This window comes from Gopherus flavomarginatus, chromosome 21 (genome assembly GCF_025201925.1).
Source record: "Gopherus flavomarginatus isolate rGopFla2 chromosome 21, rGopFla2.mat.asm, whole genome shotgun sequence".
Classification (NCBI taxonomy): Eukaryota; Metazoa; Chordata; order Testudines; family Testudinidae; genus Gopherus; species Gopherus flavomarginatus.
The window spans coordinates 21,718,056-21,744,479 of record NC_066637.1 but is presented as its reverse complement, the minus strand read 5'-3'; the positions used below and the strand labels follow the sequence as shown (position 1 = coordinate 21,744,479).

The 26,424-nt window shown below is 62.2% G+C and overlaps 1 protein-coding gene across 6 annotated transcripts in view; it reads right to left on the bottom strand.

Moving 5' to 3' along the window:
* HSPG2 (heparan sulfate proteoglycan 2) overlaps positions 1–26,424 on the bottom strand; it is a 183,809-nt gene that overhangs the window by 1,997 nt on the left and 155,388 nt on the right. For 4 of the 6 annotated variants that reach the window (XM_050931128.1, XM_050931126.1, XM_050931127.1 and 1 more), the window contains 27 exons: positions 25,765–25,946; positions 24,908–25,100; positions 22,631–22,810; positions 21,520–21,780; positions 20,073–20,250; positions 19,459–19,556; positions 18,038–18,304; positions 17,634–17,746; positions 14,766–14,913; positions 13,709–13,825; positions 11,804–11,888; positions 11,223–11,367; positions 10,849–10,948; positions 10,232–10,341; positions 9,873–9,981; positions 8,777–8,875; positions 8,442–8,663; positions 7,540–7,784; positions 6,317–6,488; positions 5,868–5,990; positions 5,093–5,149; positions 4,717–4,792; positions 4,258–4,336; positions 3,191–3,232; positions 2,616–2,686; positions 1,920–2,003; positions 1,506–1,609 (listed from right to left, as the gene is read on the bottom strand). In XM_050931128.1, coding sequence (XP_050787085.1) covers positions 1,506–1,609; positions 1,920–2,003; positions 2,616–2,686; positions 3,191–3,232; positions 4,258–4,336; positions 4,717–4,792; positions 5,093–5,149; positions 5,868–5,990; positions 6,317–6,488; positions 7,540–7,784; positions 8,442–8,663; positions 8,777–8,875; positions 9,873–9,981; positions 10,232–10,341; positions 10,849–10,948; positions 11,223–11,367; positions 11,804–11,888; positions 13,709–13,825; positions 14,766–14,913; positions 17,634–17,746; positions 18,038–18,304; positions 19,459–19,556; positions 20,073–20,250; positions 21,520–21,780; positions 22,631–22,810; positions 24,908–25,100; positions 25,765–25,946 — 3,660 coding nt within the window. The remainder of the gene's footprint in view (positions 1–1,505; positions 1,610–1,919; positions 2,004–2,615; positions 2,687–3,190; positions 3,233–4,257; positions 4,337–4,716; positions 4,793–5,092; positions 5,150–5,867; positions 5,991–6,316; positions 6,489–7,539; positions 7,785–8,441; positions 8,664–8,776; positions 8,876–9,872; positions 9,982–10,231; positions 10,342–10,848; positions 10,949–11,222; positions 11,368–11,803; positions 11,889–13,708; positions 13,826–14,765; positions 14,914–17,633; positions 17,747–18,037; positions 18,305–19,458; positions 19,557–20,072; positions 20,251–21,519; positions 21,781–22,630; positions 22,811–24,907; positions 25,101–25,764; positions 25,947–26,424) is intronic. The other 2 variants (XM_050931130.1, XM_050931131.1) reach the window with 1 other exon arrangement.

The window sequence follows — 26,424 nt, the reverse complement described above, 5'->3', positions numbered from 1 at the left end:
GTCCGGTGTCCCTAGCGCTCCAGGGGCCACAGCCGGGGCTGGATGACTCCACATGGCCCATTGCCCCAGGGCACCAAGCACTGCCAAAGAGCGAGCTCGGCAGCTCTTACGGCCCATTCACATGGAGACATAGGGAAACCGAGACATGGAGCGAGCTAACGTCACACGCAGGGCGTGATGGGCAGAGCTGGGAACGGACCCCCCCTCCCCTGCCCGCTCTAATCACTAGAACCGTCCCTCCCTTCTTGGGCAGGGGGTTTATAGGAATTCCCCAAGTGACCATGATCCTCTCAGCTCATCCCCAAACCAGGAATGTCGCTTCCTCTGCTACCCAGCGCACAATCGCACCAGGGTCCCATCCCATGCAATACACCTGGGCTCTGCAGGGCCCCGCAGAGCCCCGAGAGCCGGGTCCACCCACCACGGTTAGTGCCCGGCCCTGGGTCCTGCAGAGCCCTGAGAGCCGGGTCCACCCGCCATGGTTAGTGCCCGGCCCTGGGTCCTGCAGAGCCCCGAGAGCCGGGTCCACCCGCCACGGTTAGTGCCTGGCCCTGGGTCCTGCAGAGCCCTGAGAGCCGGGTCCACCCGCCATGTAACCATGGCCCGGCCCTGGGTCCTGCAGAGCCCCGAGAGCCGGGTCCACCCGCCACGGTTAGTGCCCGGCCCTGGGTCCTGCAGAGCCCCGAGAGCCAGGTCCACCCGCCATGGTTAGTGCCCAGCCCTAGGTCCTGCAGAGCCCTGGGCGCTGGCCCCACCCACCACGGTTAGTGCCCAGCCCTGCGTCCTGCAGAGCCCCGAGAGCCAGGTCCACCCGCCACGGTTAGTGCCTGGCCCTAGGTCCTGCAGAGCCCTGGGAGCTGGTCCCACCCACCATGGTTAGTGCCCAGCCCTGGGTCCTGCAGAGCCCCAGAAGCCGGCCCCATCCACCACGGTTAGTGCCCGGCCCTGGGTCCTGCAGAGCCCTGGAAGCCGGCCCCACCTGCCATGGTTAGTGCTCGGCCCTGGGTCCTGCAGAGCCCCGAGAGCTGGCCCCACCCGCCATGGTTAGTGCCCGGCCCTGGCCCAGCACAGCCCCAGGACCTGGCCCCATCCTGCCATGGTTAGTGCCCAGCCCTGGGTCTCGCAGAGCCCCGAGAGCCGGCCCCATGCGCCACCGTTAGTGCCTGGCCCTGGGCCCTACAGATCCCTGGGAGCCAGCCCCATCCGCCACGCTTAGTGCCCAGCCCTGGGCCTCGCAGAGCCTGGGAGCTGGGCCCATCCTGCCATGGGAAGTGCCCAGCCCTGGGCCAGGCCAGCCCCCATCGCTCCTAGTTCTGTCTCAGAAGCGGCAGTGCCGGCTCAGACAGGGCTGCTGGGCATCAGGTTCCTGGAGAGGAGGGTCCAGCTGAGCAGGCAGGGGGCAGGGGAGAGCCCCAGTTCCCATCCCATACTCCCAGGTCTCCCAAGTCCCACACAGCCTGGGTGCCTGCACCCCACAGGTCCCCAGGGTGCCAGTCCAGCCTCACCTATGTACACGCTGCCTTGGGTGTTCACCATGACGTTGCTGCCTGGCGACTCCCCACTCACCAGCTCCTCGCCGTCCACCTGAATGGAGCCCCGCCTGCCTTCCCTGCAGGGTACAGAGCCTGGCGTGAGCCGGGTTCGTCCAAGGCTGGCCCCCATCCCAGTCAGGAGTGAGGGGGCAGGACAATCGACCATGGGGGAGCTGCGCCCACTGACACCAGTGACACCCTTGCCCCCCGGGCTCCCTGGCTCCAGGCTGCAGCCCGGCTCAGCCCCTCTGCAGGAGGAGCCTGGGGCTAAGGATCCTGGCAGAATAGTTGGAGGGCTGCCTTGCAGTGGGATGGCTCCCTCCCTCTCCCTTCCCAGGCGCTGTGTGGCTGCAGGCCGGTGATGAGCTAAGCCCCGGGGCCCCTCACCGAATGGCTGTCACTCTGTGCCACTCTCCATCGTTGATGGGGTCCTCAGAGACGATGCTGGCTTCGCCACTGCCCAGCTGGTAACTGCGGGGAGTACGGCTAGCATTAGCACCCACTCCTGGGGGGCAGCGTCCGCATTACCCAGCGCTTGGGGGTGGGGGCAGCGCCTGCATTAGTCAGTTCTTGGTGGTGGGGGCATCTGCATTACCCAGCGCTTGGGGGGGAATGGGGTCTGGGAGAGACCGAGGAAAGATGGTTCTGGGACCCTAGGGGTGGGGCTAAGGGTGTGTCTAGGGTCCCAGAGGCGGGAGAGTGGATCTGAAGTGGAAGAGAGGATCCAGGGTGCAGGTGGGTCCGGGGTCCCAGGTGTAGGGGAAGGTGGGTCCGAGATTCCAGGGGAAGGAGAGTCTGAGGTCCTGGGGTGATGGGGAAGGAGAGTCCAGGGGGAGAGAGAAGGTGGATCCGGGTCCCCGGGTCAGGAGGAAGGTGGTCCAGAGTCCTAGGGATGGTGGAAGGTGGATCTGAGATGCTGGGGGGAGGGGGAAAGTGGATCTGGGAGCAGGGGGAAGGTGGGCCCAGGGCAGGTGGACCTGGGGATTCTAGCCTGTGCCCTGGACATCCTCCCTGGCTGGCAGGAGGGGCACGTCAGGGGCCATGTGGCAGTTTGCTCCTCAGCTGGCGCCAGGCCATGCTTACCTGAACACCAGGTGTCCATCTCTCAGGCCGAGGCTGATGAAGTCCTTGGCTTTGCCGTTCTGCCCTTCCTCCTGCCAGAGAGACGTTATGACACTGCTGGCTCCTGTCTGGCTGGGACCCTGCTCAGGAGCCAGCCCTGGAGCAATGGGCCCTGCCTGCCACCCGGGAACGGGTCCAGCTGAGCTGGGAGCCAGTTCCACAGCTGGACCCAGGGCATGAGCCAGCCAGCGCCACGGGGCCCATGAAGCAGCCAACCAGCAGCGCTTGCTCCCCTGCAGGGCTTCTTGGCAACCCCGGGCTGGATGCTCCGACTGACCCTGTACAGGCAGCCAGCTGCACTGCCCGCGGGCCGTGGGAAATGCCCACCCCTGCGCAGCTGGGGCCAAGGGAGGACACGGCTGTCGGGGCCAAGTTGCAGGGAGTGTTCGCCAGTTGGGGCTCCATGTGTGTCCCTGGTTGCGGTGCATGCTGGTGACCGTGCACCAGGCACAGCCCGGTGATCCCGGAGGCTGTAAGCCCCACTGCTGCTCCCCACATGGTGCCAGGCCCAGCACCCAAGGGCCTGCAGTAAATACCTCGTTAGTAGCATGTGGCTTGAGAGCAGGCTGCCCGGTCACCTGGAGGAGAAACGTGCAACGGGGCGGTGAAATGCCCATGGACAGCGAAGCAGCATGCGCCAGGGGGGTGATGAGGAGCCTGACAGCCACGGCACGGCTCAGGGAGCGGTACTCTAGGGCAATGCCAGCCCCGCATGGCATGGAATGAACAGTTGAGCATGGCAGATTAGCATGGGCCTGGCTCTCTGGCCTGAGCCAGGTGGCACAGGCTGGTTTCATGCATGCGCAGGCAGGTCGGACAATGGGGGTGCAATGGGATGTGAGTCCAGAGTGGAGCTGGGTTCTAGCCCATGCCATAGCGGGGGAGGGAGCAGCCCAGCATGCTGGCCGGCGCGTCATGCTGGTGGATGGGTGTCCTGATCACACTCAGCAGCCAATCCCCCAACTGACAGCAGGGGGCACTGCTGCTCAGGCCCGCCTGGCACCCCCTTCCCTGGAAGGGAGGACCCTCTCCCTCCTCTCCAGAGGGCAGCCAGGAGCCTGGCTCCTCTGCCCTTCCTGGGGGCCCATGCGCCTAGCCCTGCCCTCCACCCTGGCTCCCCCGAGGGGCTCACTGTGCCCCTACGTGCTGAGGGAGAAGCTGGTAAATCCAGTGCCCTCTCAGCCCTGGCCCTCTCCCGAGTGGGGTGCCCAGCTCTGTCCTTCGTCACGCGCTGGCCCCTCTACCCCCTTGCTGGCTGCTCTCAACTCGCTGCTGCAGAACTCCAGGCCAGCAAGTGCTGGCGATGGAGTCACCCTGGCTGGGGACGAGGCTGCAGCCCGTCCCTGGTGCCACTCTCAGCCCTGGAACCCAGCCCCATGAGGCACATCCAGGCTGCCCTCATCTCCGACCTGCCCCCCAAATCCCCCCCCGGATCCCGCCCGTGTCACCCTCACCCGGAACGCCAGGGAGCCCAGACAGCCCCTCCCCATCACCCACCCACCTCCTACCTGCCCCAGCCACCCATGCTGGCCTGGCTTCTACCTTCCCCGGCCCAGATGCTCTCCCATACACAGAGAGGGGCCCAGCCCCTAGTGCGACTCACCACACCCTGCCACAGGAGGAGGCCATTCAGGGAGCGCGTGCGCACTTCCAGCTCAATGGTCTCTGGAGACTTGGGGTGACTGCAAGGAGAAGACAGCGGCTGTCAGCCCTGGGCCCCAGTGTATACGGTAGGGGGTAGGGACCAGACCATGGTGTGCCCTGGCAGCGCTGCCCCCACCAGCCCCCAGTCCCCCCGCCCAGGGCCCAGCTCTGCCATTCCTCTGGTCCCCGGAGCCAGGCCACGCGGCTCCTGGGGGGACAGCCAGAGGGCTGCTCACGGAGCGGCCTGCCCAGCTCACACTCCAGGCTCCCTCCCCAGCTATGCAGAACATGGCGGGGCTGGCACTGGGAGCCAGTGCTCGCCCCAATGGCGCATGCTGGGAGCTCCGGGCCTTCCCAAACACAGATGGCCCTGGGGCGATGCCCCTTCTCCCCGTTACAGCATAGGGGGCCCACTCACCTGCGGGGCAGCACGTGCTGGGGGAGTGCAAGGTAGCCGCCATCCTGGAAGTAGGCTCCGTACTGGCCTGGGGCATCTGCAGGGCGAGAGCTGGGATCAGACAGCAGGGGGTGCTGGGAGTCACCCCGTCCCACACCTGGGCTTAACATTAACCTGGCTGCACCCAGGGAAGCCAGTGCTGCTTCCCGACGCTTCCTACCCTGCAGCTCATTAAAGCCCCCCCGTCCCCCGGGGTGAGCTGCCTCACCCCACCCTTGACCACCCCCTGCAGGGAGGCGCAGGGTCAGCCTGGGAGCTGCTGGGCCAGGGTTGCTCGTACAAAGAGGGGGAACGAGAGAGGCAGTGGGCGAGATGCCAAGCAAAGTGGGTACCGTACCGTTTCCCCCGCTGCCCTCCAGGGCCCACTCACGGTCCAGCGCCGCCGGGACTGGGCCTGCATGGAGACAGACACACGGGTTACAGGGAATGCACTGCACAGCACAGCAGCACAGGGCACGAGCGCTGCTCCATGCCAGGGGGGAGGCAGAGGACGTCGCTCTGCCAGCTCGGACCCGGGGGCTGGCTCCCTGCTGGGCCTTGCACTGCACAGTGCTGTGGATACGAAGTGCTGAGCGCCAAACCAGAGGAACTGCCCCCCGCCCCAAGCACACACTGCCTCCAGCCCCTGCCCCGAGCACACACTGTCCCCCACCCTGAGCACACGCTGCCCCCGCCCCAAGCACACGTGGCCCCCCATCTCCCACCCCGAGCACATGCTGCCCCCACCCCGAGCACATGCTGCCCCTAGTTTCCCAAGCCATGGCACACTGCTTCCTCCAAGACCCCCAGCCCCCGATGCGCTGCTGCCTGAACCCTCCCAGCTCCAGATACTCTGACTCACCATCCCCCCAACCCCAACCTCGGGCATGCTGCTGCCCACCCCCATCCCCCTGGACACTCAGCTTTGGTTCCCTCCCTTGCTCCCTACAGACCCCTGACCTCCACTATGACTCCTCCTCTCCGCCTGCACCCACAGCACCCAGCGGCCCTTCTGCTGCCCTGCTCTAGCTCCTGCCTCTCTGTAAGGGCCTGGCTAGAGCCCTGGCAGGTCCTTGGGGGTTGTGCTAGGGGCGGGTGAGGCAGCTCCCCGCCCGCCACCCCAGTCTGCATACCCTGCTCGCAGTACGTCCCCGAGAAGCCGGCTGGGCATAGGCACTGGTTTGCCTTGCACTTCCCATCGTTCAGGCAGGGGTTCCTGAGCAGGCACTGATCCTCAGAGAGCTCGCAGCGCTCACCTGTGGGGAGACAGCCAGGGGTTGTGGGCACAGCCTTCCCACAAGGGGGCATGCACACACGTGCGAGCACAAACACGTGTACACACATGCACACTCCCCAGGGAGAAGGGACCCCAGCTATAGGGGACCCACCCTGGGCACATCCCTGAGTGGCACCCTGTGAGCGGGGATGCCCAGCTCAGGGCCCCTCCTCACTCCAGTGGTGGGGCTGCAATCTGCTGCGAGAACGACCCTGGGCCCTTGGCAGCACAGGTGGCAGTGCCCCGGTGCACAGAGATGTTCCTAGCCCTGCCCATGCTCCAGCTGCGGGGACGAGGCGTGCCCACCTCGGAAGCCATCCTGGCACAGGCACTGGAACTCGTACTCGCCGGTGGGCATGCAGGTGGCGCCGTGCAGGCAGGGCCTGCGGTCGCAGGGTGAGCTGTCGTAGCACTGGGTGACGCCCCGGCTCTCCAGGAAGCTGTAGGAGATGTCCACCTTCTTCCCATTGATCGACATCTGCCGGAGGGAAAAGGAGACGCCATGTCAGCCTCAGTACTTCTCTGGGTTCAGCCAGGGACTCTGGGGCCTGCACTGCCCCAAACTGGGCAGGCTGAGCTGGCACAGAAAGGCACTTTCAGAGCTGGGTAGAGAACACAGTATATGGGATCCAGGCTGCCCAGGAGCCACTCAGAGCATGACCTGGCCCAAGGCTGCCCCAAGCTGAGCCCCAGCGCCCACGCTGCTAAATAGGAAGGGGTTCGCCTGCCCCCTATGGGGCTGTCAGGGTCGGTGTAAGTAAACCACTTCCAGAGTTAATGGCACCACTAGGAATAGAACCCGGGACTTCTGGCTCCCAGCCCGCCCCTGCTCACTCTACTAAGCCCCAGGGCCGGCGCTACCATTTAGGCAGCTTAGGCAATTGCCTAGGGTGCCAGAATAAATGGTGGGGGCCATTTTGCCGGAGGGGGCGGCAGGTGGAGCTTGGTGCCTGCGGAGGGTCCAGTGCTCCACGGCTCCGGTGGAGCTGCCGCAGTGGTGCCTGCGCATGGTCGGCTGCTCGCGCGGCTCCAGTGCACCTCCCACAGGCATCACTGCGGCAGCTCCACCAGAGCCCTGGACCCTCTGCAGGCACCACTGCGGCAGCTCCACCGGAGCCGCGGGACCAGCGCGCGGGGCGGCGAAATTGCCGTCCGCCTAGGGCGCTCAAACCCCTAGTGCCGGTCCTGCTAGGCCCCACTCCCTTTCCAGTGCTGGGGCTTGAACCCAGGAGTCCTGGCTCCCAGCCCACCCCTGCTCATCCCACTAGGCCCCACTCCCTTTCCAGTGCTGGGGCTTGAACCCAGGAGTCCTGGCTCCCAGCCTGCCCCTGCTCACCCTACTCCCTTTCCAGTGCTGGGGCTTGAACCCAGGAGTCCTGGCTCCCAGCCCACCCCTGCTCACCCCACTAGGCCCCACTCCCTTTCCAGTGCTGGGGCTTGAACCCAGGAATCCTGGCTCCCAGCCCGCCATCTCCTCTGACTCCACTCCTTACAAGGCTCAGGAGTGACTCCAGAAGGGTGCGACTCACCTCCCCAATGCAGCCATGGAAGCTGGAGCTGATGCTGGCGGCTGCAGGCAGAGTGACGGATTTGTCCACCCCGCCCAGGTACATGGGCGTGCGGAGGTTGAGCCCCTGGCTTTTTCCCGGGGAGGATCTCTTCACTGGCTTGCTGCTGTCCACCTGCAGGGTGCCATCCTTGTTGATCCGTTCTGCTGAGACTTTGTGCCACTGGCCCAGGGCGAGTGGCTCTGTGCTCCGGAGCACAGCCATGCCTGCGGGAGAGAGTGGTGAGACGGGCGCCGAGCTCAGGGCACGACCCAGGGGGTCTCTCCTTCGCCTGGAGTGGCTGGGTAGCTGCAAATTCCCCTGCCAGGGCATGCCAGGGCCTCTCAGGATGGTGGGTGCTTTCAGAGCCCTATGCCCTGCCAAGGGGCATCGCAGGGGCCACTGGCACTTTGGTGCCAGTGACAAGGCAGATGGCTGTGAGGTCCTGGACCCCGGGCTACAAAGGCTACAAAGGTCTGTGTGCTGGGAGGAAAGGGAGCCAGTGCGGTGTGGCCCTTGGGGGGTTGAGGGGATAGGCCACGGCCCAAATGCAGCCCAGGGCAGCAGCAACTGACCAGCCTTCCCGGGGATGAACCGAGCATGGTGGGGCAGTGTCCCTCACCCAGAAGGTACCCCCCAGAACAGTGACCCCCGCAGCTGGCACCAGCAGCCTCCATGCAGATAGCCACAGCAGAGAGGCCACAGAATCTGGATCCTCCTGGTCAAGAGCTGGCCTGACCTGCAGCCAGGGGGAGGTGAGGGGAGCGCCAGCGGGTGGGCTGTGGGACAGATGCCAACACCCAGCCCTGCCATGGCTCCAGCAGGCAGCTTCGCTCAGGGGCAAGCGCCAGTGCCAGCTACACGCTAATGCCCAGCACCCTTACCTGAGCCCAGCTCGTAGCGGAACTCCACATGCCCGCTGGCCATGGCCAGTGAGACGAAATCCTCCACGGGGGCGCCTGTGCCCCCGCTGAACATGATGAGGCCGTCGGGGGAGAGCGGCTTGAACTCTGTGTCGAGGCGCAGCTCATAGTGGATGTTGGTGAGGGGCGGGTAGGAGATGAATGAGTCGCTGCCATTGAAGGAAGGAGTGGTCGCCATGACGCCTGTGGAGTGAGGGGTTACTGAGGATCGCCACTGGCCCCGTCTGCCCTTTGACCGGCACGGTCCTTCTGACTGGGGCAGGACTGTCCCAGCCAGACCCCCCCGCCCCACTCACCTTCCATGCACGTCTCCCCAGATTTGCCCAGGTGGCAGCGGCAGCGGTAGCCCTGCCCGTCTGCACGGTTAATGCAGGTGGCATCCGGTCCGCAGGCCTCTGGGGGAGACAGGTACAACAGGGTTCAGCGCCCGGGCAGCACAAGGGGGGCGCAGGGAGGGGGGGGGTCTGGCTGCAGCGGGGGTGCCCTTGCTCCGCACAGGTGGTGGGGGGACATGGAGCAGCCCACGCGGTGCAGTCAGGCTGTGGCCAGCACCTGTTCCCAGTGCGGCCCCCATGGCTCCTAGCGCAGTTACCGGGGCAGGCCCGGCTCACATGGATGGGGCAGCAGGGACTTGTGTCACACCCTGGCCCCTGGCAAAGCTCCTGCTGGGCCAGTGATGGTGACAGCTTCCCCTTGCTGCGCTGCCGTGGGCAGTGCTGTAGGTATGGGTCAGCGGTGCAATGAGGTAGTGCTGGAGCTATGGAGCAGCGGTGCCGGGGGGCAGTGCCGGAGCTATGGGGCAGCAGTGCAATGAGGCAGTGCTGGAGCTACGGGGCAGCGGTGCAATGGGGCTGTGCTGGAGCTATGGGGCAGCAGTGCCAGGGGGCAGTGCCGGAGCTATGGGGCGGCAGTGCGGGGGGGCAGTGCCAGAGCTATGGGGAAGCAGTGTGCGGGGGGCAGTGCCGGAGCTATGGGGCAGCGGTGCTGGTGGGCAGTGCTGGAGCTATAGGGAGATCGCTAGCTGATCTGCCGTAGGGCAGTGCCGGAGCTATGGGGCAGCAGTGCAATGGGGCAGTGCTGGAGCTTTGGGGCAGTGGTGCAATGGGGCAGTGCTGGAGCTTTGGGGCAGTGGTGCAATGGGGCAGTGCTGGAGCTATGGGGCAGTGGTGCAATGGGGCAGTGCTGGAGCTATGGGGCAGCAGCTCGGGGGGCAATGCTGTAGTTATGGGGCAGAGGTGCCAAGGGGCAGTGCCGGAGCTATGGGGCAGTGGTGCTGGGGGGCAGTGTTGGAGCTATGGGGTAGCGGTGCCGGGAGGCAGTGCTGGAGCTATGGGGCAGTGGTGCCCTGGGGCAGTGCCAGATCTATGAGGCAATGGTGTCAGGGGGCAGTACCTGGGTGGCAATGCAGCGCCTGCGAATGTTCACAGTTGCTCCCCGTGAATTCCTGCGGACAGTGGCACACGTAGCTGCTGCTCTCCGAGTCCCTGCAGACACCTCCATTCTGGGGAGCAGCAGTCAGAGGGTTAGAACTGCAGAGGGGACAGAGCCCTGCCCCCAGCTGCTGCTGACATCCCATGACACAAGGAGTGCCCTGGGGCCATCAACAGCACATGCCACGGGGGAAAGCAGAGCCCAAGAGGGGCAAAGCCCCTCAGTTATACCGGTGCAACCCCAGGGAAGCAGGGGCCCAGCATGTGTCTGAACTGCACATAAGCTCTGCCCCAAGGGGCTGGGGCGAGGAGGTGAGTTACCTGACATGGCCGGTCCCGGCATGTGGGGCAGTTGGAAACACCATGAGCTTTCAAGTCCAGATCTTTAAAGATCACCTCCTCGCCCTGGACCAGCAACTGGCGTACACAGCCTGGGGGGACCAAGGGAGAAGGGGCAGTCAGAACAGGCTGGGCAATGGGGCCAAGGCAGAGCGCCTGGGGAGCCAGGAAGGAAGGAAGGAACCCTGCTGGGCAAGGGGCTCAGAATCCCTCCATCACCATCTCAGGGCGGTGTTCTCCACCCACACGCAGGGCGCCCAGGGGCGGGTGTCTGAGGCTGCGTGGGGAGCAGGAGCCAGGCCGCCTGCATTCGGTGTTCTCCACTCACACGCAGGGCTCCCATTCGGGCACCCCGGGGCGGGTGTCTGAGGCTGCGTGGGGAGCGGGAGCCAGGCTGCCTGCACGCGGTGTTCTCCACCCACACGCAGGGCTCCCAGCCCAGGCGCCCCGGGGCGGGTGTCTGAGGCTGCGTGGGGAGCGGGAGCCAGGCTGCCTGCACGCGGTGTTCTCCACCCACACGCAGGGCTCCCAGCCCAGGCGCCCCGGGGCGGGTGTCTGAGGGCTGCGTAGGGAGCGGGAGCCAGGCCGCCTGCACTCACCCACAAAGCCGCTGCTGAGGCCGGATTTGGCGATGGCGATGTAGTTGGGATAGCCGCCGAGGTACAGCTCCTCGTTCAGATCCAGCCCTTGGAATTTACCCTGGGGGGCACAGAATGATGGGCACAGCAGCTGAGGGCTACCCTCTGTGCCCTCCTCAGTTTCTAGGAGAGCCCCATGCATTGTGGAGGCACAGCCCCAGCCAACCAGCCTCACCATGTCTTCCCCCAGTAAGCTGCCCCAGGCATAGTGCCACTCCAGGGGGCCAGAGCCAGCATGGCACGGCTGGGGCCATAGCTCTGTTGGCAACACTCCCAGGCTGCAGCAGTCCACCTTGTTGGCCCCATACCATGTGGCCTCCTGAGCGTTCTCTTACCTGGGATGTGCCGTTGACAGGAGGGTGGCTGTCCAGCACCAGGGAGCCCTGGGTGAGGTTCCGGTATAGCCGGACCGTGTGAAACTCCCCAAGTCGGATTGGCGCCGGGTGCCGAATCGTGGCCATGCCTGAGCCGGCATCAAATCTGCAACATCAAGCATGTTGGAGACAGGGAAGGGAGCAGAGCCACCTCCCACCCCCCCGACCCCTGGCACTTCTCTGCTGCAGCCTGGAGCTTGCCTTCCATACACAACACTGGTTCAGGATGAGGTGATGTGGCCTCTGTGCCGCCCATTTCCTGAGCCATGAGAGGCACTTCATTGCCAGTTTCTACCACACTGCAGATCCTGGGGTGGGAGGCACCACTGGGGCAGCTGGGATTTCAGAGCCACGGAGTGGATCTGGGCGGCCAGTTCACAGCCATCTGAATGAGAATTAGGCATTGACTCCATTTGACAGCTCTGCCAATCAGGGCCCTGTTCGCTTTGCAGCCTGGATTCAGGAAGGGCTCGGAGCTGGTCGGGTTGGTGCAGGCTAGAAGGGCCTGGCTCTGGGGAGGGGCTGGCATTGCCAGGTCTCACCTGAATTCCGGGCGGCCTCCCACCAGACCAAAGGACACAAAGTCAGCGCCGGTGCTCTTCTTCTGCCCATTGTACAGCAGCATCCCTGCCAAAAGCACAGAGGAGCTGAGCTGGGTGGGACGTGAGTGCCACACCCAAACCAACGAACACCAGGAGCGGGGAGGGTCCAGATCACAGCCAGAAACATCCACTGCTCAGCCCCCATCCCCAGCTTACCACAAGCTACAGGACGCTCAGGCCCTGACCACAGCACTGAGCAGGCTGGAGAGGGGGCAACACCAGACACAGCTGAGCAGAGGGGACCTGGCCGGAACAGCCCTGGCCTCATGCCCCTGAGTGGGAATGGAGACTGCTGGGCATTGTGTGTGCCCCTTGGCAGCCCCAAGGCAGGGCATCCCCTATACATCAGCACAGCCGGGGCCCTACTGAGCCCCTGGGACCCACCAAGTTGCTATGCTGGGTGGGAGCAGGGCACAGGTGAAGCAGAGGTCCCTGCCCTCTGCTCGTGGCTTAGCTGATGGCGAGCGTGCCTGGTGAGAGCACTGGTGGGGCACTGGTGAGGCCGAAGTCTGGAGGGAGCCTGAGTCTCCAAGCCAGGAGAGGGGATGATGCTGTGGAGCCGTGGTGCTTCGTGGGCCCATGGGGTCAATCGATGTGGGCAGCACTGGGAGGGCAGGGGCAGGTGCTGAACTCTAGTTCCCTCTAGTGGCAGGGCCTTTATTCTGCAGTCTTGGATGAGGTGGCTCCCTGAGGCAGGTGACGGAGAGGGGGATGCAGGGAAAGGGGGAATGTCTCTGGGTTTTCATGCCCAGCCAGAGTGGGGCTGCAAAGGGCAGGAAGGCCCAGCCCATGAGCAAGGGAAAGTCCAGTCTCAGGGCAGCCTGGGGGCCCCCAACATCAGTTACACCCATCCCCCGTAGCCGGCAGCTCCTTTATCAGGGCCCTTTGGAGCCACACCCACCGGGCATCATTGGTGGGGGTGGAGCCAGCAACACAGGGCTCCACCCCTTATGCCAATAGCTTTCATTCACTGGCAGCACTAGTGGGCTTTTATCCAGCAACTGTGCAGGCCCCTGAGGGGAGACATGGCAATCCGTGGAAAGTGTTTCCAAACCAGACTCAGCCCATCAGTTCTGCCCACTTCCCAAAGGGCCCCCCACCTGGTGCGGGCATGGAGCTGGCAGCACAGATTAACACAGTAACTCAATGTCAGTAGGAGTCGCTTGGGTACCCAGTGTTTTGGGATGATGTCACTTCCTGGAGAGTGACATCTCTGGGACAGGCAGGAAGATAGCTGGAGGTTAGGTGGCAGCTGTGGCTAGTAGGAGTTAGACACACGGGGGAGCCTGGCTGACTCCCAGCCTGCCCGTCACTCAGTTAGTCTGTGCAGGGTTTGCAGGTTTAAGGCACTCTTGAGGTGCATGGGTCCCGTGCCCAGAGGGCCAGAGCTCCTGGCCCCGGGCTGTAGAGGGTTAAGAGCTAATCTCACGAGGCTGTAAAAGAGCATCAGGCAGCAGAGTGCAGACTTACCTGAGTAGAGAATGAGAGCTAGAGGGGGAGAGGAGAGATGGAAAAGGAGACACATGAGGCAAGAGAGGGACAAGGCGGAGTGAGAAGGGAAGAGAAGGAGAACAGGTAAGTGAAATGAGCCCAGCTCACTCAGACTGCTTGGGAGAGAAGAGGCAGGAGCAGGCGAAAGAAGAAAGTGACCCGTGTGCTACAGGGGCCATTGGGCTACAATCGAAGGCAGGGGCTCGCCGATGCAGTTAGCAGTGGAGAAGCCCCTCACCTCCCCACTACCCCCACCAGCCCTGTCCTGGCTCAGGGTCCCACCCCTTGCCCCTGCGGGAAGATGGCATCCCTGGGTGGGCAGGCGTGGCTGCTTCTCAGATGGACTTGGCTCACCATCAGCAGTGTCTGGCCGGAAGGTGATCTGGATTTCAAACTTCTTGTAGGCGTCCTTGATGGTGGGCAAGGCAAGGAAGGTCTGAGGATTCTGAGTAAAATATGGCACCACCCGCTCTGGAATGGTGGAAGGAGGGAGAGTTGGTCAGTGTGTGATGGAACAGACCCACGTGCAGGGCTGCCAGTGCCCGTTATGAAGAGGAGCTAGGGCCTGGAGCCTTCCCAGCCCCAGCAGTGCAGACTGACCCTGGGCCTCGGGCCACTCTAGACACGAGAGTTAAATCTATAGGCAGGGAGCCGGCTCCCGGCTCCCTGCCAGCGCTCAGGTCTGGGATCCTCTCCTGCCAGACCTGAAGGACCTGCGGCTATCACCGGCTTCACGGGAAGAGCTGGGCCACATGGCACCCAGCTGTTGTGGGTGTGCATGGGAGGGGGGATGAGCAGCCATGCCGCTGCCACCTCCACTCTGACGGATCATGGGGGCAGAGATGGAGAGATGCCAGAGAGCCTGTTCCCCCTGCCATCGAGAGCTGAGCCCCTAGCTTGAGAAACCTGGACCCCCGAAGAGCAGCTGAACAGGACAGTGCAGCCTGGCTGGAGGCCTGGGGTTAAGCAGCGCTCAGGTTCAATGACCACGGCCCGGTGGGGCTCGGGACGCCATGGGGAAAGTGAGTGCCTCGGCCTGCTCAGCAGTGCCCCCGCTGGCTGCACACATGGGCCCCAGGGTAGATCTTCCCACGGCTGCACATCTAGGGTTTAGCCTGGTGCCTCCATCCGATGGGAAGTTCAGTCCCCCGTCGCTCTTGGGTCAGCGTGGGGACTGCGCTGTGCATGCCGCAGCAGGATGGGGAGGTTACTAAGGTGCCAACCAGTTCTGAGGGGGATCCCGTCACCTTGCCCTCAGCTGGAAGGACACCCTCTGTAACATGGTGCCTCCGGGGCAGGGAGGAAGGACAACGGCAGTAATGTGAAGACACCAATGGGGGACATGAGGGACATGTCCCTCCCAGCTGCACGGGTCACATCCTGCAGGCGCCAGTGCAGCATGAATGCTCACCTCGGACTTTGAGCATGGAGAAGGCCGTCACCTTCCCTTGCCTGTTCGACGCCGTGCAGACATAGATCCCGGCATCTTCTGGTTTCACAGATGGAATGGTCAAGACGTTGTTCTCCAGACAAATGTCTTTTGGGAGGTCTCCTTCCAGCTGCAACCAGATGTCAGACCAGGGCATCAGCCACTATCACCCACCCCACCATCACCTATTCACCCATCTGTCCCTCATCCCCAGACCCATCCATCCCCCCTCCGCCCATCATCCACCCCCCACCTATCCACTCATCCATCCGCCCATCATCCATCCCACCCATGTATCCACCATTTGTCCCCCATCCACTGACCAAACCATCCCTTATCCGCCAATCATCCTCCGCCCTCACCTATCCACTCATCCATCTCCCATGCACCCATCATCCACCCTTCACCTATCCACTCATCCATCTGCCCATCATCCATCCCACCCACCTATCCACCCATTCGTCCCCCATCCACTGACCAAACTATCCCCCATCAGCCCATCATCCACCCACACACCTAGCCACCCATCTGTCCCCCATCCACAGACCCATCCATCTCCCATCCGCCCATCATCCACCCCCCCACCTAATCACCCATCTGTACCCCATTCATCCGTTCCTCATCCATTGACCCACCCATCCGCCCATTATCCCCCCACCTATCCACCCATCGGTACCCCATCCATCCATTCCCTATCTGCCCATCATTCACCCCCCACCCATCCATTCATCCATCCCTCATGCGTCCAACATTCACCCCCCATCCACTCCCCCACCTATCCACCCATCTGTCCCCCACCCACTGACCCACCCATTCACCATCCCCCCATCATCCACCCCACCCACCAATCCACCCATCCGTCCCCCATCCATCCATCCGCCATCCACCCCAACCTATCCACCCATCCACCTCCATCCACTGATCCATCTGTCCATCATTCACCCCCCGACCTATCCACCCATCTGTCTGCCATGCACTGACCCACCCATCCCCCATCAGCCCATCATCCACCCCTCCACCAATCACCCGTCTGTTCTCCATACATCCAACATTGCTGCCCCCGCTTATCCACCCATCTGCCCCCCACCCACTGACCCATCTACCCATCCTCCACCCCTCAATCTATCCACTCATCTGTCCCTCATCTACCTGTCCATCTACTGACCCATCTGTCCCCCTTCCACCCCGCCTATCCACCCATCCATCTGTCCCTCATCCATGCCCCCACCTATCCAGTCTCCCCCATGCACCCATTATTAACCCCTCCACCTATCCACCCGTCCATCCACCATCTATCCATCCCTCATCCACCCCCCACCTATCCACCCATCCATCCCCCATGCACCTATCTGTCCACCATCTGCCCACTCATTCATCCATTCACTCATCTGTCTGTCCATCTGTCATCTACCATTCCACTCATTACCTTCTGTTCACCCACCTCTCCGTCTATGCATCCACACATCTGTGATGTTATTGATATAATCTGGGACCATATAGAACATGGTTGCAACCAAGGTGCTATAGTGGCACCAAATCTTATGTAAAGGGAGTCATATAAGGTGTCTAAGACCACATTATGGGTTGCTGGTTATAATTATGGTGTCTATATGTATGTATCGTTTTGTAGTTGAAGTTATGAGTATTGGCTCTATACTGTCTGTATTTCAAATTTGTGCTGTGCTTCTGGGAAACATCCCAGACAAGTTGGTGTTAGCTCTGCCTCGCCTGTTTGATGGCCCATTAAGGACCATCAGCTACACAATTGACTCATGGAGAGAAGGCAGATACGCCTTGTAACTCAGCAAAGTATGCAGGGACTTGCCCATGTGACTCCAGGCTCCATTTTGCTGTAATTTTCCACAGTAAGGACAAAGAGGTTCTTACACCTGGAAAATCCTATATAAAGCTGATGCCTCATCTCCATCTGGTCTTCAGTCCTGCTTCCTATCTCTGGAGGAACTTTGCTACAAACTGAAGCTCTGAACAAAGGACCGTTGACCCAGCCCAGCTGTGGATGTACTCCAGAGACTTGATTTGAACCTGCAGTTTACTCTATCATTGCTACAAGCCTGAACTAAGAACTTTGCCATCACTGTATGTAATTGATTCCATTTAACCAATTCTAGCTCTCATCTCTATCTTTTTCCTTTTATGAATAAAGCTTTAGATTTTAGATTCTAAAGGATTGGCAACAGAGTGATTTGTGGGTAAGATCTGATGTGTATATTGACCTGGGTCTGGGGCTTGATTCTTTAGGATCGAGAGAACCGTTTTCTTTTATTGGGGTGTTGGTTTTCATAACCATTCATCTCCAGGATGAGTGGGACCGGTGGTGATACTGGGAGACTGGAGTGTCTAAGGGAATTGCTTGTGTGACTTGTGGTTAGCCAGTGGGGTGAAACCAAAGTCCTCTTTGTCTGGCTGGTTTGGTTTGCCTCAGAGGTGGAAAAACTCCAGCCTTGGGCTGTGACTGCCCTATTTGAGCAACTGGTCCTGAACTGGCACTCTCAGTTGGGTCCTGCCAGAACCCCATCGTCACAACATCTACCCACTCCTCCATTCCCCCTCAGTTCCTCATGCCCACCTCTCTGGGATGAGCAGTGGATCACTACCACCAGTGGCCCCTGACACTCAAACTCCACTGACACCAGAGAATTCTCACAACAGGGGCTCACCCTTATGCCATCCCCACTGCAGATTTCCCCTTCTTGCTGGTGAAGCCGAGAGCGGCTGTCGCTGGCAAGCCCAGGCTGCCCTCCTCTCTCCTTGCTCATTGCGAGAGTGCCAGGGGAGTAACTGCCCAGGGCTGGAGGGCGGGGGGGCATTCCCTAAAGATCAGTGATTTACCTTGGTCCACTTGATCTCTGGGACGGGGAAGCCAGACGCTAGGCACGGGAATACTGCCCTCGACCCTGTGGTGACCTCCTTGATCTCCGGCTGAGCTGCAATCTGGGGGATGGCTGCAGTGAAGGAACACATCCGTCAGCGCAAGGCACTGGCATTCCTGCCCGGGGCTCAGCTGCCAACCCACCCACAGCCCACCCGATGTGCGGGGATGCGTCACCCTTTGCTCTGCAGGCCGCTCACTTCATCCAGCACAGGGCCCCATGACCCCCAGTGACGGGCACTGGTGTAGTGCGTGTGCCACAGCGCGTCACAGGGCAAGAGCCACCGTGAGAAACCCCGCCTCTCGTGGTGCAAGGGGAGATGCCGTGGGACGGGGCGCCCCCTGTAGGGGAGCAGGCACTTACACTGCACGTGCAGGATGATGTTGGACTGCACGGTGCCCACGTCGTTGGTGGCGGTGCAGCGGTACTGCCCCGCGTCCGATTGCTCCACCTGCTCGATCTTCACCATCCCACCACTGATGACCACCTCGGGGCGCATGCGGCTGCCCACCTTGCTCCAGGTGATGTGCGCCTTGGGGTCCCCGATGGCCAGGCACTCGAACTCCACTGCCGTGCCCACCAGCACTGACTGCACCGAGGTGCGCATGTTGATCATAACCTTGGGCAGAGCTGGGTGGGGCAGATGGCAGAGGTGAGCGAGGGGGCACCCTCCCAAGTGGTCACAGAGGGCACGAACATGGGAGCAGCGTTAACCTCTAGGGCCAGCCCCCCACACAGCAGCTGTGCCAAGGGGAGGGCAGGGAGGAACACCCAGCAGGGCCACGAGTTGGGGGGGGGAAGTGAGGCAATTTGCCCCAGGCCCCGGGCCCCACAGGGGCCCCTATGAGAGTTTTCAGGGGCCCTCATGAGAGTTTTCGGTGGGTCTTCAGCGGCAAGTACTTCAGTGCCGCCGAACACACCCGGAGCGAGTGAAGGATCCACTGCCGAAGACCCGGAACTCCTTCCGCTCTGGGTCTTTGGCGGCAGTTCGGTGGCGAGGGCTCCTTCCGCTCTGGGTTGTCGGTGGCAGTTCAGCGGCGAGGGCTCCTTCCGCTCTGGGTCTTTGGCGGCAGTTCAGTGGCGAGGGCTCCTTCCGCTCTGGGTCGACGGTGGCAGTTCAGCGGCGAGGGCTCCTTCCGCTCTGGGTCTTTGGCGGCAGTTCGGTGGCGAGGGCTCCTTCCGCTCTGGGTCTTTGGCGGCAGTTCGGTGGCGAGGGCTCCTTCCGCTCTGGGTCTTTGGCGGCAGTTCAGTGGCGAGGGCTCCTTCCGCTCTGGGTCTTTGGCGGCAGTTCAGTGGCGAGGGCTCCTTCCGCTCTGGGTCTTTGGCGGCAGTTCGGTGGCGAGGGCTCCTTCCGCTCTGGGTCTTTGACGGCAGTTCAGTGGTGAGGGCTACTTCTGCTCTGGGTCTTTGGCGGCAGTTCGGTGGCGAGGGCTCCTTCTGCTCTGGGTCTTTGGCGGCAGTTCGGTGGCGAGGGCTCCTTCCGCTCTGGGTCTTCGGTGGCAGTTCGGCGGCGAGGGCTCCTTCCGCTCCGCGTCTTCGGTGGCAGTTCGGCGGCAGGTCCTTCACTCACTCTGGGACCTGCAGCCGAAGTGCCCCGAAGACCCAGAGCAGAAAGATCCCCGCCACCGAAGACCTCAGGCCCCGTGACTCCTCTGGGTGGCCCTGACACCCGGCTTCTCTTCCAGAGCAGCAGTGGCTAGTGTGGAGGCTGTGTGGCCAGCTCAGTCCCACTCAGCTGGCAGCATCTGTGTTCTCCCCCTCCCTGTGCCAGGGCCCCTGCTTACCCTGGATCACCAGCCTTGCGCTGTCCTGGGCCTGCCCGAAGGGGCTGCTTACTCGGCAGGTGTAAACCCCCTGGCAACCACGATCCAAGTTCTGGATTCTGCAGTGAAACAGTAAAGAGATGGACTGGCTCCCACATACCCTGAGGCCCCTTTGCCCCCCAGCGGTGCCACCTGGCCAGGCCTCCAAGCCACAGAGGGTTAGACCTCCCGTGCTGTGCCCCCAGCACTCCCCAGGTCTGCTATCCAGCCACAGACAGCAGCTTATCCCTGAGGCTCTGGGGGTGGATCCACCCCGCATGACACACCCAGCTAATTACACAACGCTGGGCAGGGCAGGGACGGGCATTCCCACCTGATCCTTGGGGCAATTAGCTCATGCCCTGAAGGAGAAGAGTCTTGAACTCTGCTGTTAGGGAGGGCGGGCAGGGGGTCGAACCACATGAAAGCCATCCCCAAGAGCACTAGCTGCCCCGTCTCAGCAAAGAGGCCCTGGGCTGATGGGGGCAGCCGCTCTGCAGGGCATGGGGGTGAATCCCACTGGTTACATCCCTGGGCACTCCCCAGAGAGGGCGCAGGCCTGCGTGCTCCAGCCCCGTGCCTCTGCTCCTCCTTACCGCAGCACCCCGTTCCGCACGCTGTGGCTGGCGGGCAGCTCCCCACCCTCCCTGAACCACTCGATCCGCGCCCGGGCGTCTCCGGTGACGGAGCAGGTGAACTCGGCCATGCCGCCCACGCCCTTCACGACCGTCTGGGGTGTGACTCGCACAGTCGGGGAGGCGCTGGGGGCTGATCCTGTGGGGGGCAGAGGCACAGAGGTATCAGCTACAGCCACCCAACCCCCATCCCCAGGGGAGCTGCACGTGCTGGAGCCAACATGGTGAGCTCAAGGGGACTCGCTGAGCCACTGCCTGACGGCTCACCCCCTCCAGCCTGCGCCCCTGGCACCTAAGGCAGCCCCCACAGCTCTTGGCTGCTGGAATCCACTAGGACTCCCCGCCGCCTACGGAGGCAGTGTCACCCCTCCCCCTGCCAGCAGGATCAGCACCGCCCCTTCCCCTGCCCGACCACAACAGGGCTGGCATCATTCATCTCTCCTGCCAGCTGGGCCAGCATCACCCCCTCCTCTCCCCCGCCTGACCTCCAGCAGGGCTGGCAGCATCCCTTGCACACAACCCCCAATGGGGCGGGGGAGCCAGAGCAGCATTGTCACCGCCTTCTTCAGCCTCCCCAGGGAAAACCCCTCACTGATTGCCCCCCCGAGTACCCTGCCTGGCAGGGGCAGGGGCAGAAAAGCCCCCGGCTGCAGGAGGGGCTGAGCTGAGGTGGGGCTGGGGAGAGTTCAGGAGATGCTGGGCATAGGCAGAAGCTGGAGGCTCTGTGGGTCCGACAGCTGCAGAGCTCATACAGTGGGTCAGCTGGCCGTGTGCTGTGCCTGGGGACTGGCAAAACTGTGCCTGCCCAGCACTGTGCCAATTGGAGCAAAGTCACAACGTGCCCTTGTTCACCCGCTCCGAAGTCTGTGACCAACCTTGGAACTTGCCCTGCCCCCCCCCCGCCCCCCTTCCCCAGGGCCGCCACGCCACCTTCTGGGGCTGCCCCTCCCCCCTCCTCCACGCCGGGGCTGCCCTGCCTCAACCCCGCTATTCCCTCCCTGGGGCCGCCACCCCCTCCATGCCGGGGCTGCCCCACTCCCACCCTGCCCCCCCCCCAGGCCCTACCCCCTCCTCGTTGGGGCTGCCCCACTCCCAGCCTGCCACCCCATCCCCGGGGCTGCAACCCTTCCCCCCTGGGGCTGTCCTGCCCCCACCCTGCCATGTCCTCCCCAAAGCCACACCGCCATTCCCTCCCCGCTGGGACCGCACCTCCCTCACCCTGCACCACCTCCTCCCCGGGGTCACTCCACCCCAGTCCACTGGCCCCTTCTCCGGCCAGGGACCACTCCACTGCCACCCCACCCCTCTCCTCTTGTTGGAGCATCACTGTGGCCCCATCCCCACCCTCTCTCCAGGGCTGGCTCCCCCAGTGCTGGGCTCTGCCTGGGCCCTCTGCCCCGATACTCACCCTGGACGCTGACCTGGGCGAAGGTCTCTGCTGAGCCCACCCGGTTGCTGACAAGGCAGCGGTAGGTCCCTGAGTCCTCGGGCGCAGTCGGGCTGATGTGCAGGGCACTCTCCCGCAGGACGGCGTTGCTGGAGAGGCTGCCATTGGTCTTGCTCCACTGGTAGCGCAGGGGTGGTGTGCCGTGGGCCAGGCATTGCAGCCGCACTGCCTCGCCTGCCGCCACCGAGACCTCCTCGGGCAGGATGGTGGCATATGGGGGTGCTGGGGGGGGCAGAGAGGCACAGGGGGCATTAGGGGATCAGCCCAGCGCTGCCTGCAACAGGCCCTGCTGGCGATGGCTGCTCTGTGCTTTGTGTCTGGGGCCCCATCTGCTCCCACGGTGGCCCCCTGGTCCCCTTCCCCCAGGGCCACCGCAGCCATGAATCCGTCGTGCCCCCGCCCCGCGTAGGGATGGAAGGGCCTGAGCTGGAGCCCATGGGCTGCCTGGCTGTGGCACCATCTCCCCCGGGGACGGGGGTCCCATGGCTTGGGCCATTGAATGCTGCCATGGAGCAGGCAAAGCCAACAGGAGGGATGGGGGCCAAGCAGGTCTCTATCCCCAGCACCCCTGGTACAGAGTCTCCCAATTTTGAGCCCCACTTTGCCCAACCAGGGCAGCTGGCCACAGCTATCACATGGGGCACATAGTGATGGGTGCACTGCCCCCTCCTGGCAGCCCTGTGTCACTCCACGAGACCCTGCAGGGAAATGGGGAAGGAATGGCAGGGTGGATGGGGCCTGTCCCCCAGTCCCTGCATTTACCAGTGATCAGTGCTAGTTCTCAGTGAGAGCCTGGTGCCCAAATGAAACACCTGCTCCACTCCACACTTGGGGCAGGGAGCCCTAGGGCACAAGGGGCTGCAGTTTGCAGGCAGGGGCTTCACGCATCTCAGCCACTAGAGCCCCATGGCATCAGCTCCCCATCTTTCACCCTCCCCTTTCCCCCGTGGCATGCGCTGGCGAGCCAGCCCCCCAGCCAGACTCTCCCACCAGCTGACACGGCACAGAAATACGGGGCCTGAGGTCAGAGGTGACGTGCCAGCTGCCCGGGCGTGGGGTGGGAGCTCCTTACTCTCCACGTCCAGTGTGACGAAAGCCTCGGTGAAGCCGGCAGCATTGCTGGCGTTGCAGATGTACTGGCCTGAGTCCTGCTGGGCCACGCGGGGGATGAGCAGAGTGTTATTCACCACCCGATGCTGCCAGGGTAGCGGGGCCCTCAGTTTGGACCACTGGATGCTGGGAGGCGGGTCGCCTGCAGGGACAAAGAGACAGTGAAGTGCTGGCTAGACAGGCCCAGGGCCGGGCCGGGTGAGCTGTCCGCACTGCTCCTGAGGGATGCCCGTCTGGTCCAGACTGGAGGGTGGCTAGAGGGATGTGAGGGGATCGCTAGCTAGCTAGGGCCTGGGCACTGGGCAGATGCCCCTAACTTAACTCCTACATACAATGCTAATGGATGGCTCCCTTTGTCTGCCTCAGATGGCTGCTGGGGAGAGATCTCCTTTGCCCTCCCCACATCATGGGGCTGCCACAAGGACACTCCTCCCCTTGCTGATCTGGGGCCCACTCCATGGACCTGTGTGGCACTGCACGGCCATGGATCTGCAGGAACTGCTCCCAGTTAGGCTTCCTTCCTGGCCAGTGTGAAAAGTCGGTGAGTGAGAGGAGAGTAGAGCTGGGCAACAAAGTATTGCTGAAAATGTCCGTGGCTGGGCAGAATGCAATGCTTTACAGTTTTGATGGATATCATCGGTGGGTCATATTATGCACTGGTTTCAGTTTGTATCCATACACAGTTTCACAGTTGTGGAAGAATATGGGAGGGGGGGTCAGACAATGAGGGGGTCAGAGAATAACTATTTAATGACAGTTGATGCTGAGACTCAAAAAGTTAATGCTTTGTAACTGTTGAAACACAAATTGTCAAAGTCAATTTGTCAAAACAAAGTGCACAGCCTGAAATCAAACTCTAGTTCTCAAGCAGCATTTTTCTCACTTTACCTAGCTGTGAATTTCAATTATTATTGATGGAAATATTTATGTGTGTACGTTTGTGTTTCTGTGTGTGTGTGTGTCTGTGTCTCCGTATGTGCGTATATTGTGAAATTGACATTTACTGATAAAAATCTACTCCTTCCAAGCTTAAATATACCAAAATTACTAGCAAATAAAGTAACTGCTCCTGAAGTGAGTGAACAGAATCCTCTGTAACCTGTCTTGGTAGCTGGCTTGAGTTTTGGCTTGGACTACTAAACTCACAAGTTATACTGTAGTAATAAAACCACAATAAGGGATAAAGTAAAACGAACTGTTGCAGACAAAACACTGTTAATTTAATAGCAAAGAAATGTATCACTGGAGACATAAATCATCTTGTGGAAACCGTTCCATTTCAAATGCACTCAGCCGCACAGAGCAAATGGAACGACTTGGTGAAGACACTTGGTTAAACCCCAGTTAAGCTCTTTCAAGTAGGTCAAATGTGTTGTGATTCTTTGTAGAGGGGAATGTGAAGGAGGATGGAAAAGTAACAGTCAGAACGATTGGCCGCACGGTAAACATGCCCCGGGAAGTGGACTAACCACAAATTGTCCTGTGAGATAAACAGGTAAAATAAAAACCCTGCAGACTGTAAAGAGGTCGGCCCTGTGCATGCAGACAGGTCCGGTACCCGACTTGGGCAGCTTTGCCTTTCCGGACCCACCCTGTCAGATCTGTAGTACAGGAAACTTGATTGAACAGCCTGAATGGAGCCGTCTATTCCATTCTTCTCATTCAGCGGCATAACCCACCTTCCACAATGCAGGGAGAATTCAGCACTCTCGCCTCTCTGCTGGATGCCAGGTTCTGGCTTTCCCCCGGAAGCCCACCCAGCTCAGCCAGCTCCCGCCGGGATTGCTAGCAGTGGTTCCAGCAAGTGTTCAATGGCGCTGGGCTCACATGGGTTTTGTGGTGGCTTCCAAGTACCCTGAGATGTGTGATGGGTGGGGAGGTGCCAACTTCAGAGCAGCACCCATGGAGCATTGCCTCAAAGAGATGACGGTCCCCCAACCCCGCCCTCTGGCTGCCCTTTGTGATCTCCCACCTGCAAACGGAGCAGGCCTGACCCCATTTAGCTGCCAGGTCTGAGACTCAGACCAGGGAGGGGGAATGGGAAGGCCAGGCAGAGGCCGGCAGAACAGGAGGCATGGATATGTGCCCCATATCAGGTGGGCCCCACCTCAGCCTTCCCATGGAGCCTTTCCCAAACTCCCATCCCTTCTTGGGGCTGTGGCTGCAGACTGCTCCCCGGTTCTGCCCTAGGAGCGGGCAGCGCCAGGGAAGCCAGCGGCCCTGCCCAGCACACACGTACCTGTAGCAGAGCACTGGAGGGTGGCGGTTTCTCCAGCTACCACTGTCAGTGTCGGCTTCACTGTGATCTCAGGGGCGCCAGGCTTTCCATTGGCAGCTTCCACACTCACCTCCACTTGGACCTGTGCAGAGCCGATGGAGTTCTGGGCCATGCAGATGTAGGTGCCAGCATCTTCAGGCTTGGCTGCCAAGATCTGGGGGCAGAGACACAGCATGGGGAAGCCTAAGGCCTGTGGGGTGTGACACAGCCACATGCCCCCAAGGCTGAGCGACAGGAGTGATGTTAGGTAGCTCTAGGTCCTGTTGGAGGGGGCGCAGCCGTGTCTGTTGCCGCTCTGCCAGGCGAGCTGGCCGGGGGTGCAGCACTGTGCACTGCAGATAGCAAGACAGGGCCCCGGAGCACAGAAGGCACCAGCCCCTTCCGCATCCACCAAAGCCAGGGCAGGATTTAGGGGCACTTGTGTGGGGACCCAGGCTGTGGGAGCCAGAGAGAAACCCAGGGTCCGTCTGTGCCCAGCAGCCGCGAGGAAGGACAAGCCAGGTCCCTGTCCCAGTGTGATCCAGGCAGACAGCTCGGTCACAATGGAAAGGCCAGGATGGCTGCCCCCCCTGGCTCAGAGCGGGCACTGAACTGCCCCATGCCCCATCAGGGACTGGCAGGGGTGGTTCCTTTGCTCAGCTCCTGCTATGGCTGGCTGAGAAAGGGACTTCTGCTCCCTGGCAGGGCAGGACTGGACTGTGGTGCAGCCATTGGTGGATCCCCTGGCGACCCCGATGGTCCACGTGGACAGGATAAAGACCAAGTTGCCTGTGTCATGGTGCAGGGCCCCCTCCCCCCGGCCCCAGAGCCCAGCTTACCTGCAGCACTGCTTGGCTCTCCAGGGGCAACAGCTTCTGGTGCTCGAGTTTCTGCCTCATGCCCAAGCGGCTCCAGCGAACAAGAGGGCGCGGGTCGCCCATGCCAAGGCAATCCAGGCTGATGGACTTGCCTGCCTTCACCGTCACGGGGCCCTTGGGCATCACGGATACTGTAGGAGAGCCTGGGAGGGGGCAGCGGGGGGGAGTAAGGGCACAGCCTGCCAGCCAGAGCTGCTAGAAATCCTCCCTGGAGCAGCTGGGAGCTGGCCACGACAGACTGCAGGGGGCAGCCCAAAGATAGCCCCAAGGGCGTTTGCTCAGGCAGTCCAGGGGCTTTCAGGCCAGCCCTGCACAAGCGGATTCAAGCCCTGAGCACTGAGGGGTGTCTGGGGATGGGCCCAACAAGGACAAGCAATCCAGGCTGGGAGGTTGGGGTGGGGGAGTGGGGGTTAAACCTGCCCCTCCCCAAAGGCCCCCCCATCCCTGCTCATGGGCTCCCCAGCTCGAGGAATATCCCCAGACTCCACTGGCTCCAGGGCAAGAGACCAGGGACAGCCCGAGTGCACCTGCGCCACCCTCATTACCAGAGCAAGGCAGCCTATGCAGGGTTCGTCCTGGAGCAGCAGCTCCGGTTGGCCCTGCCACCGAGACCCTCAGCGC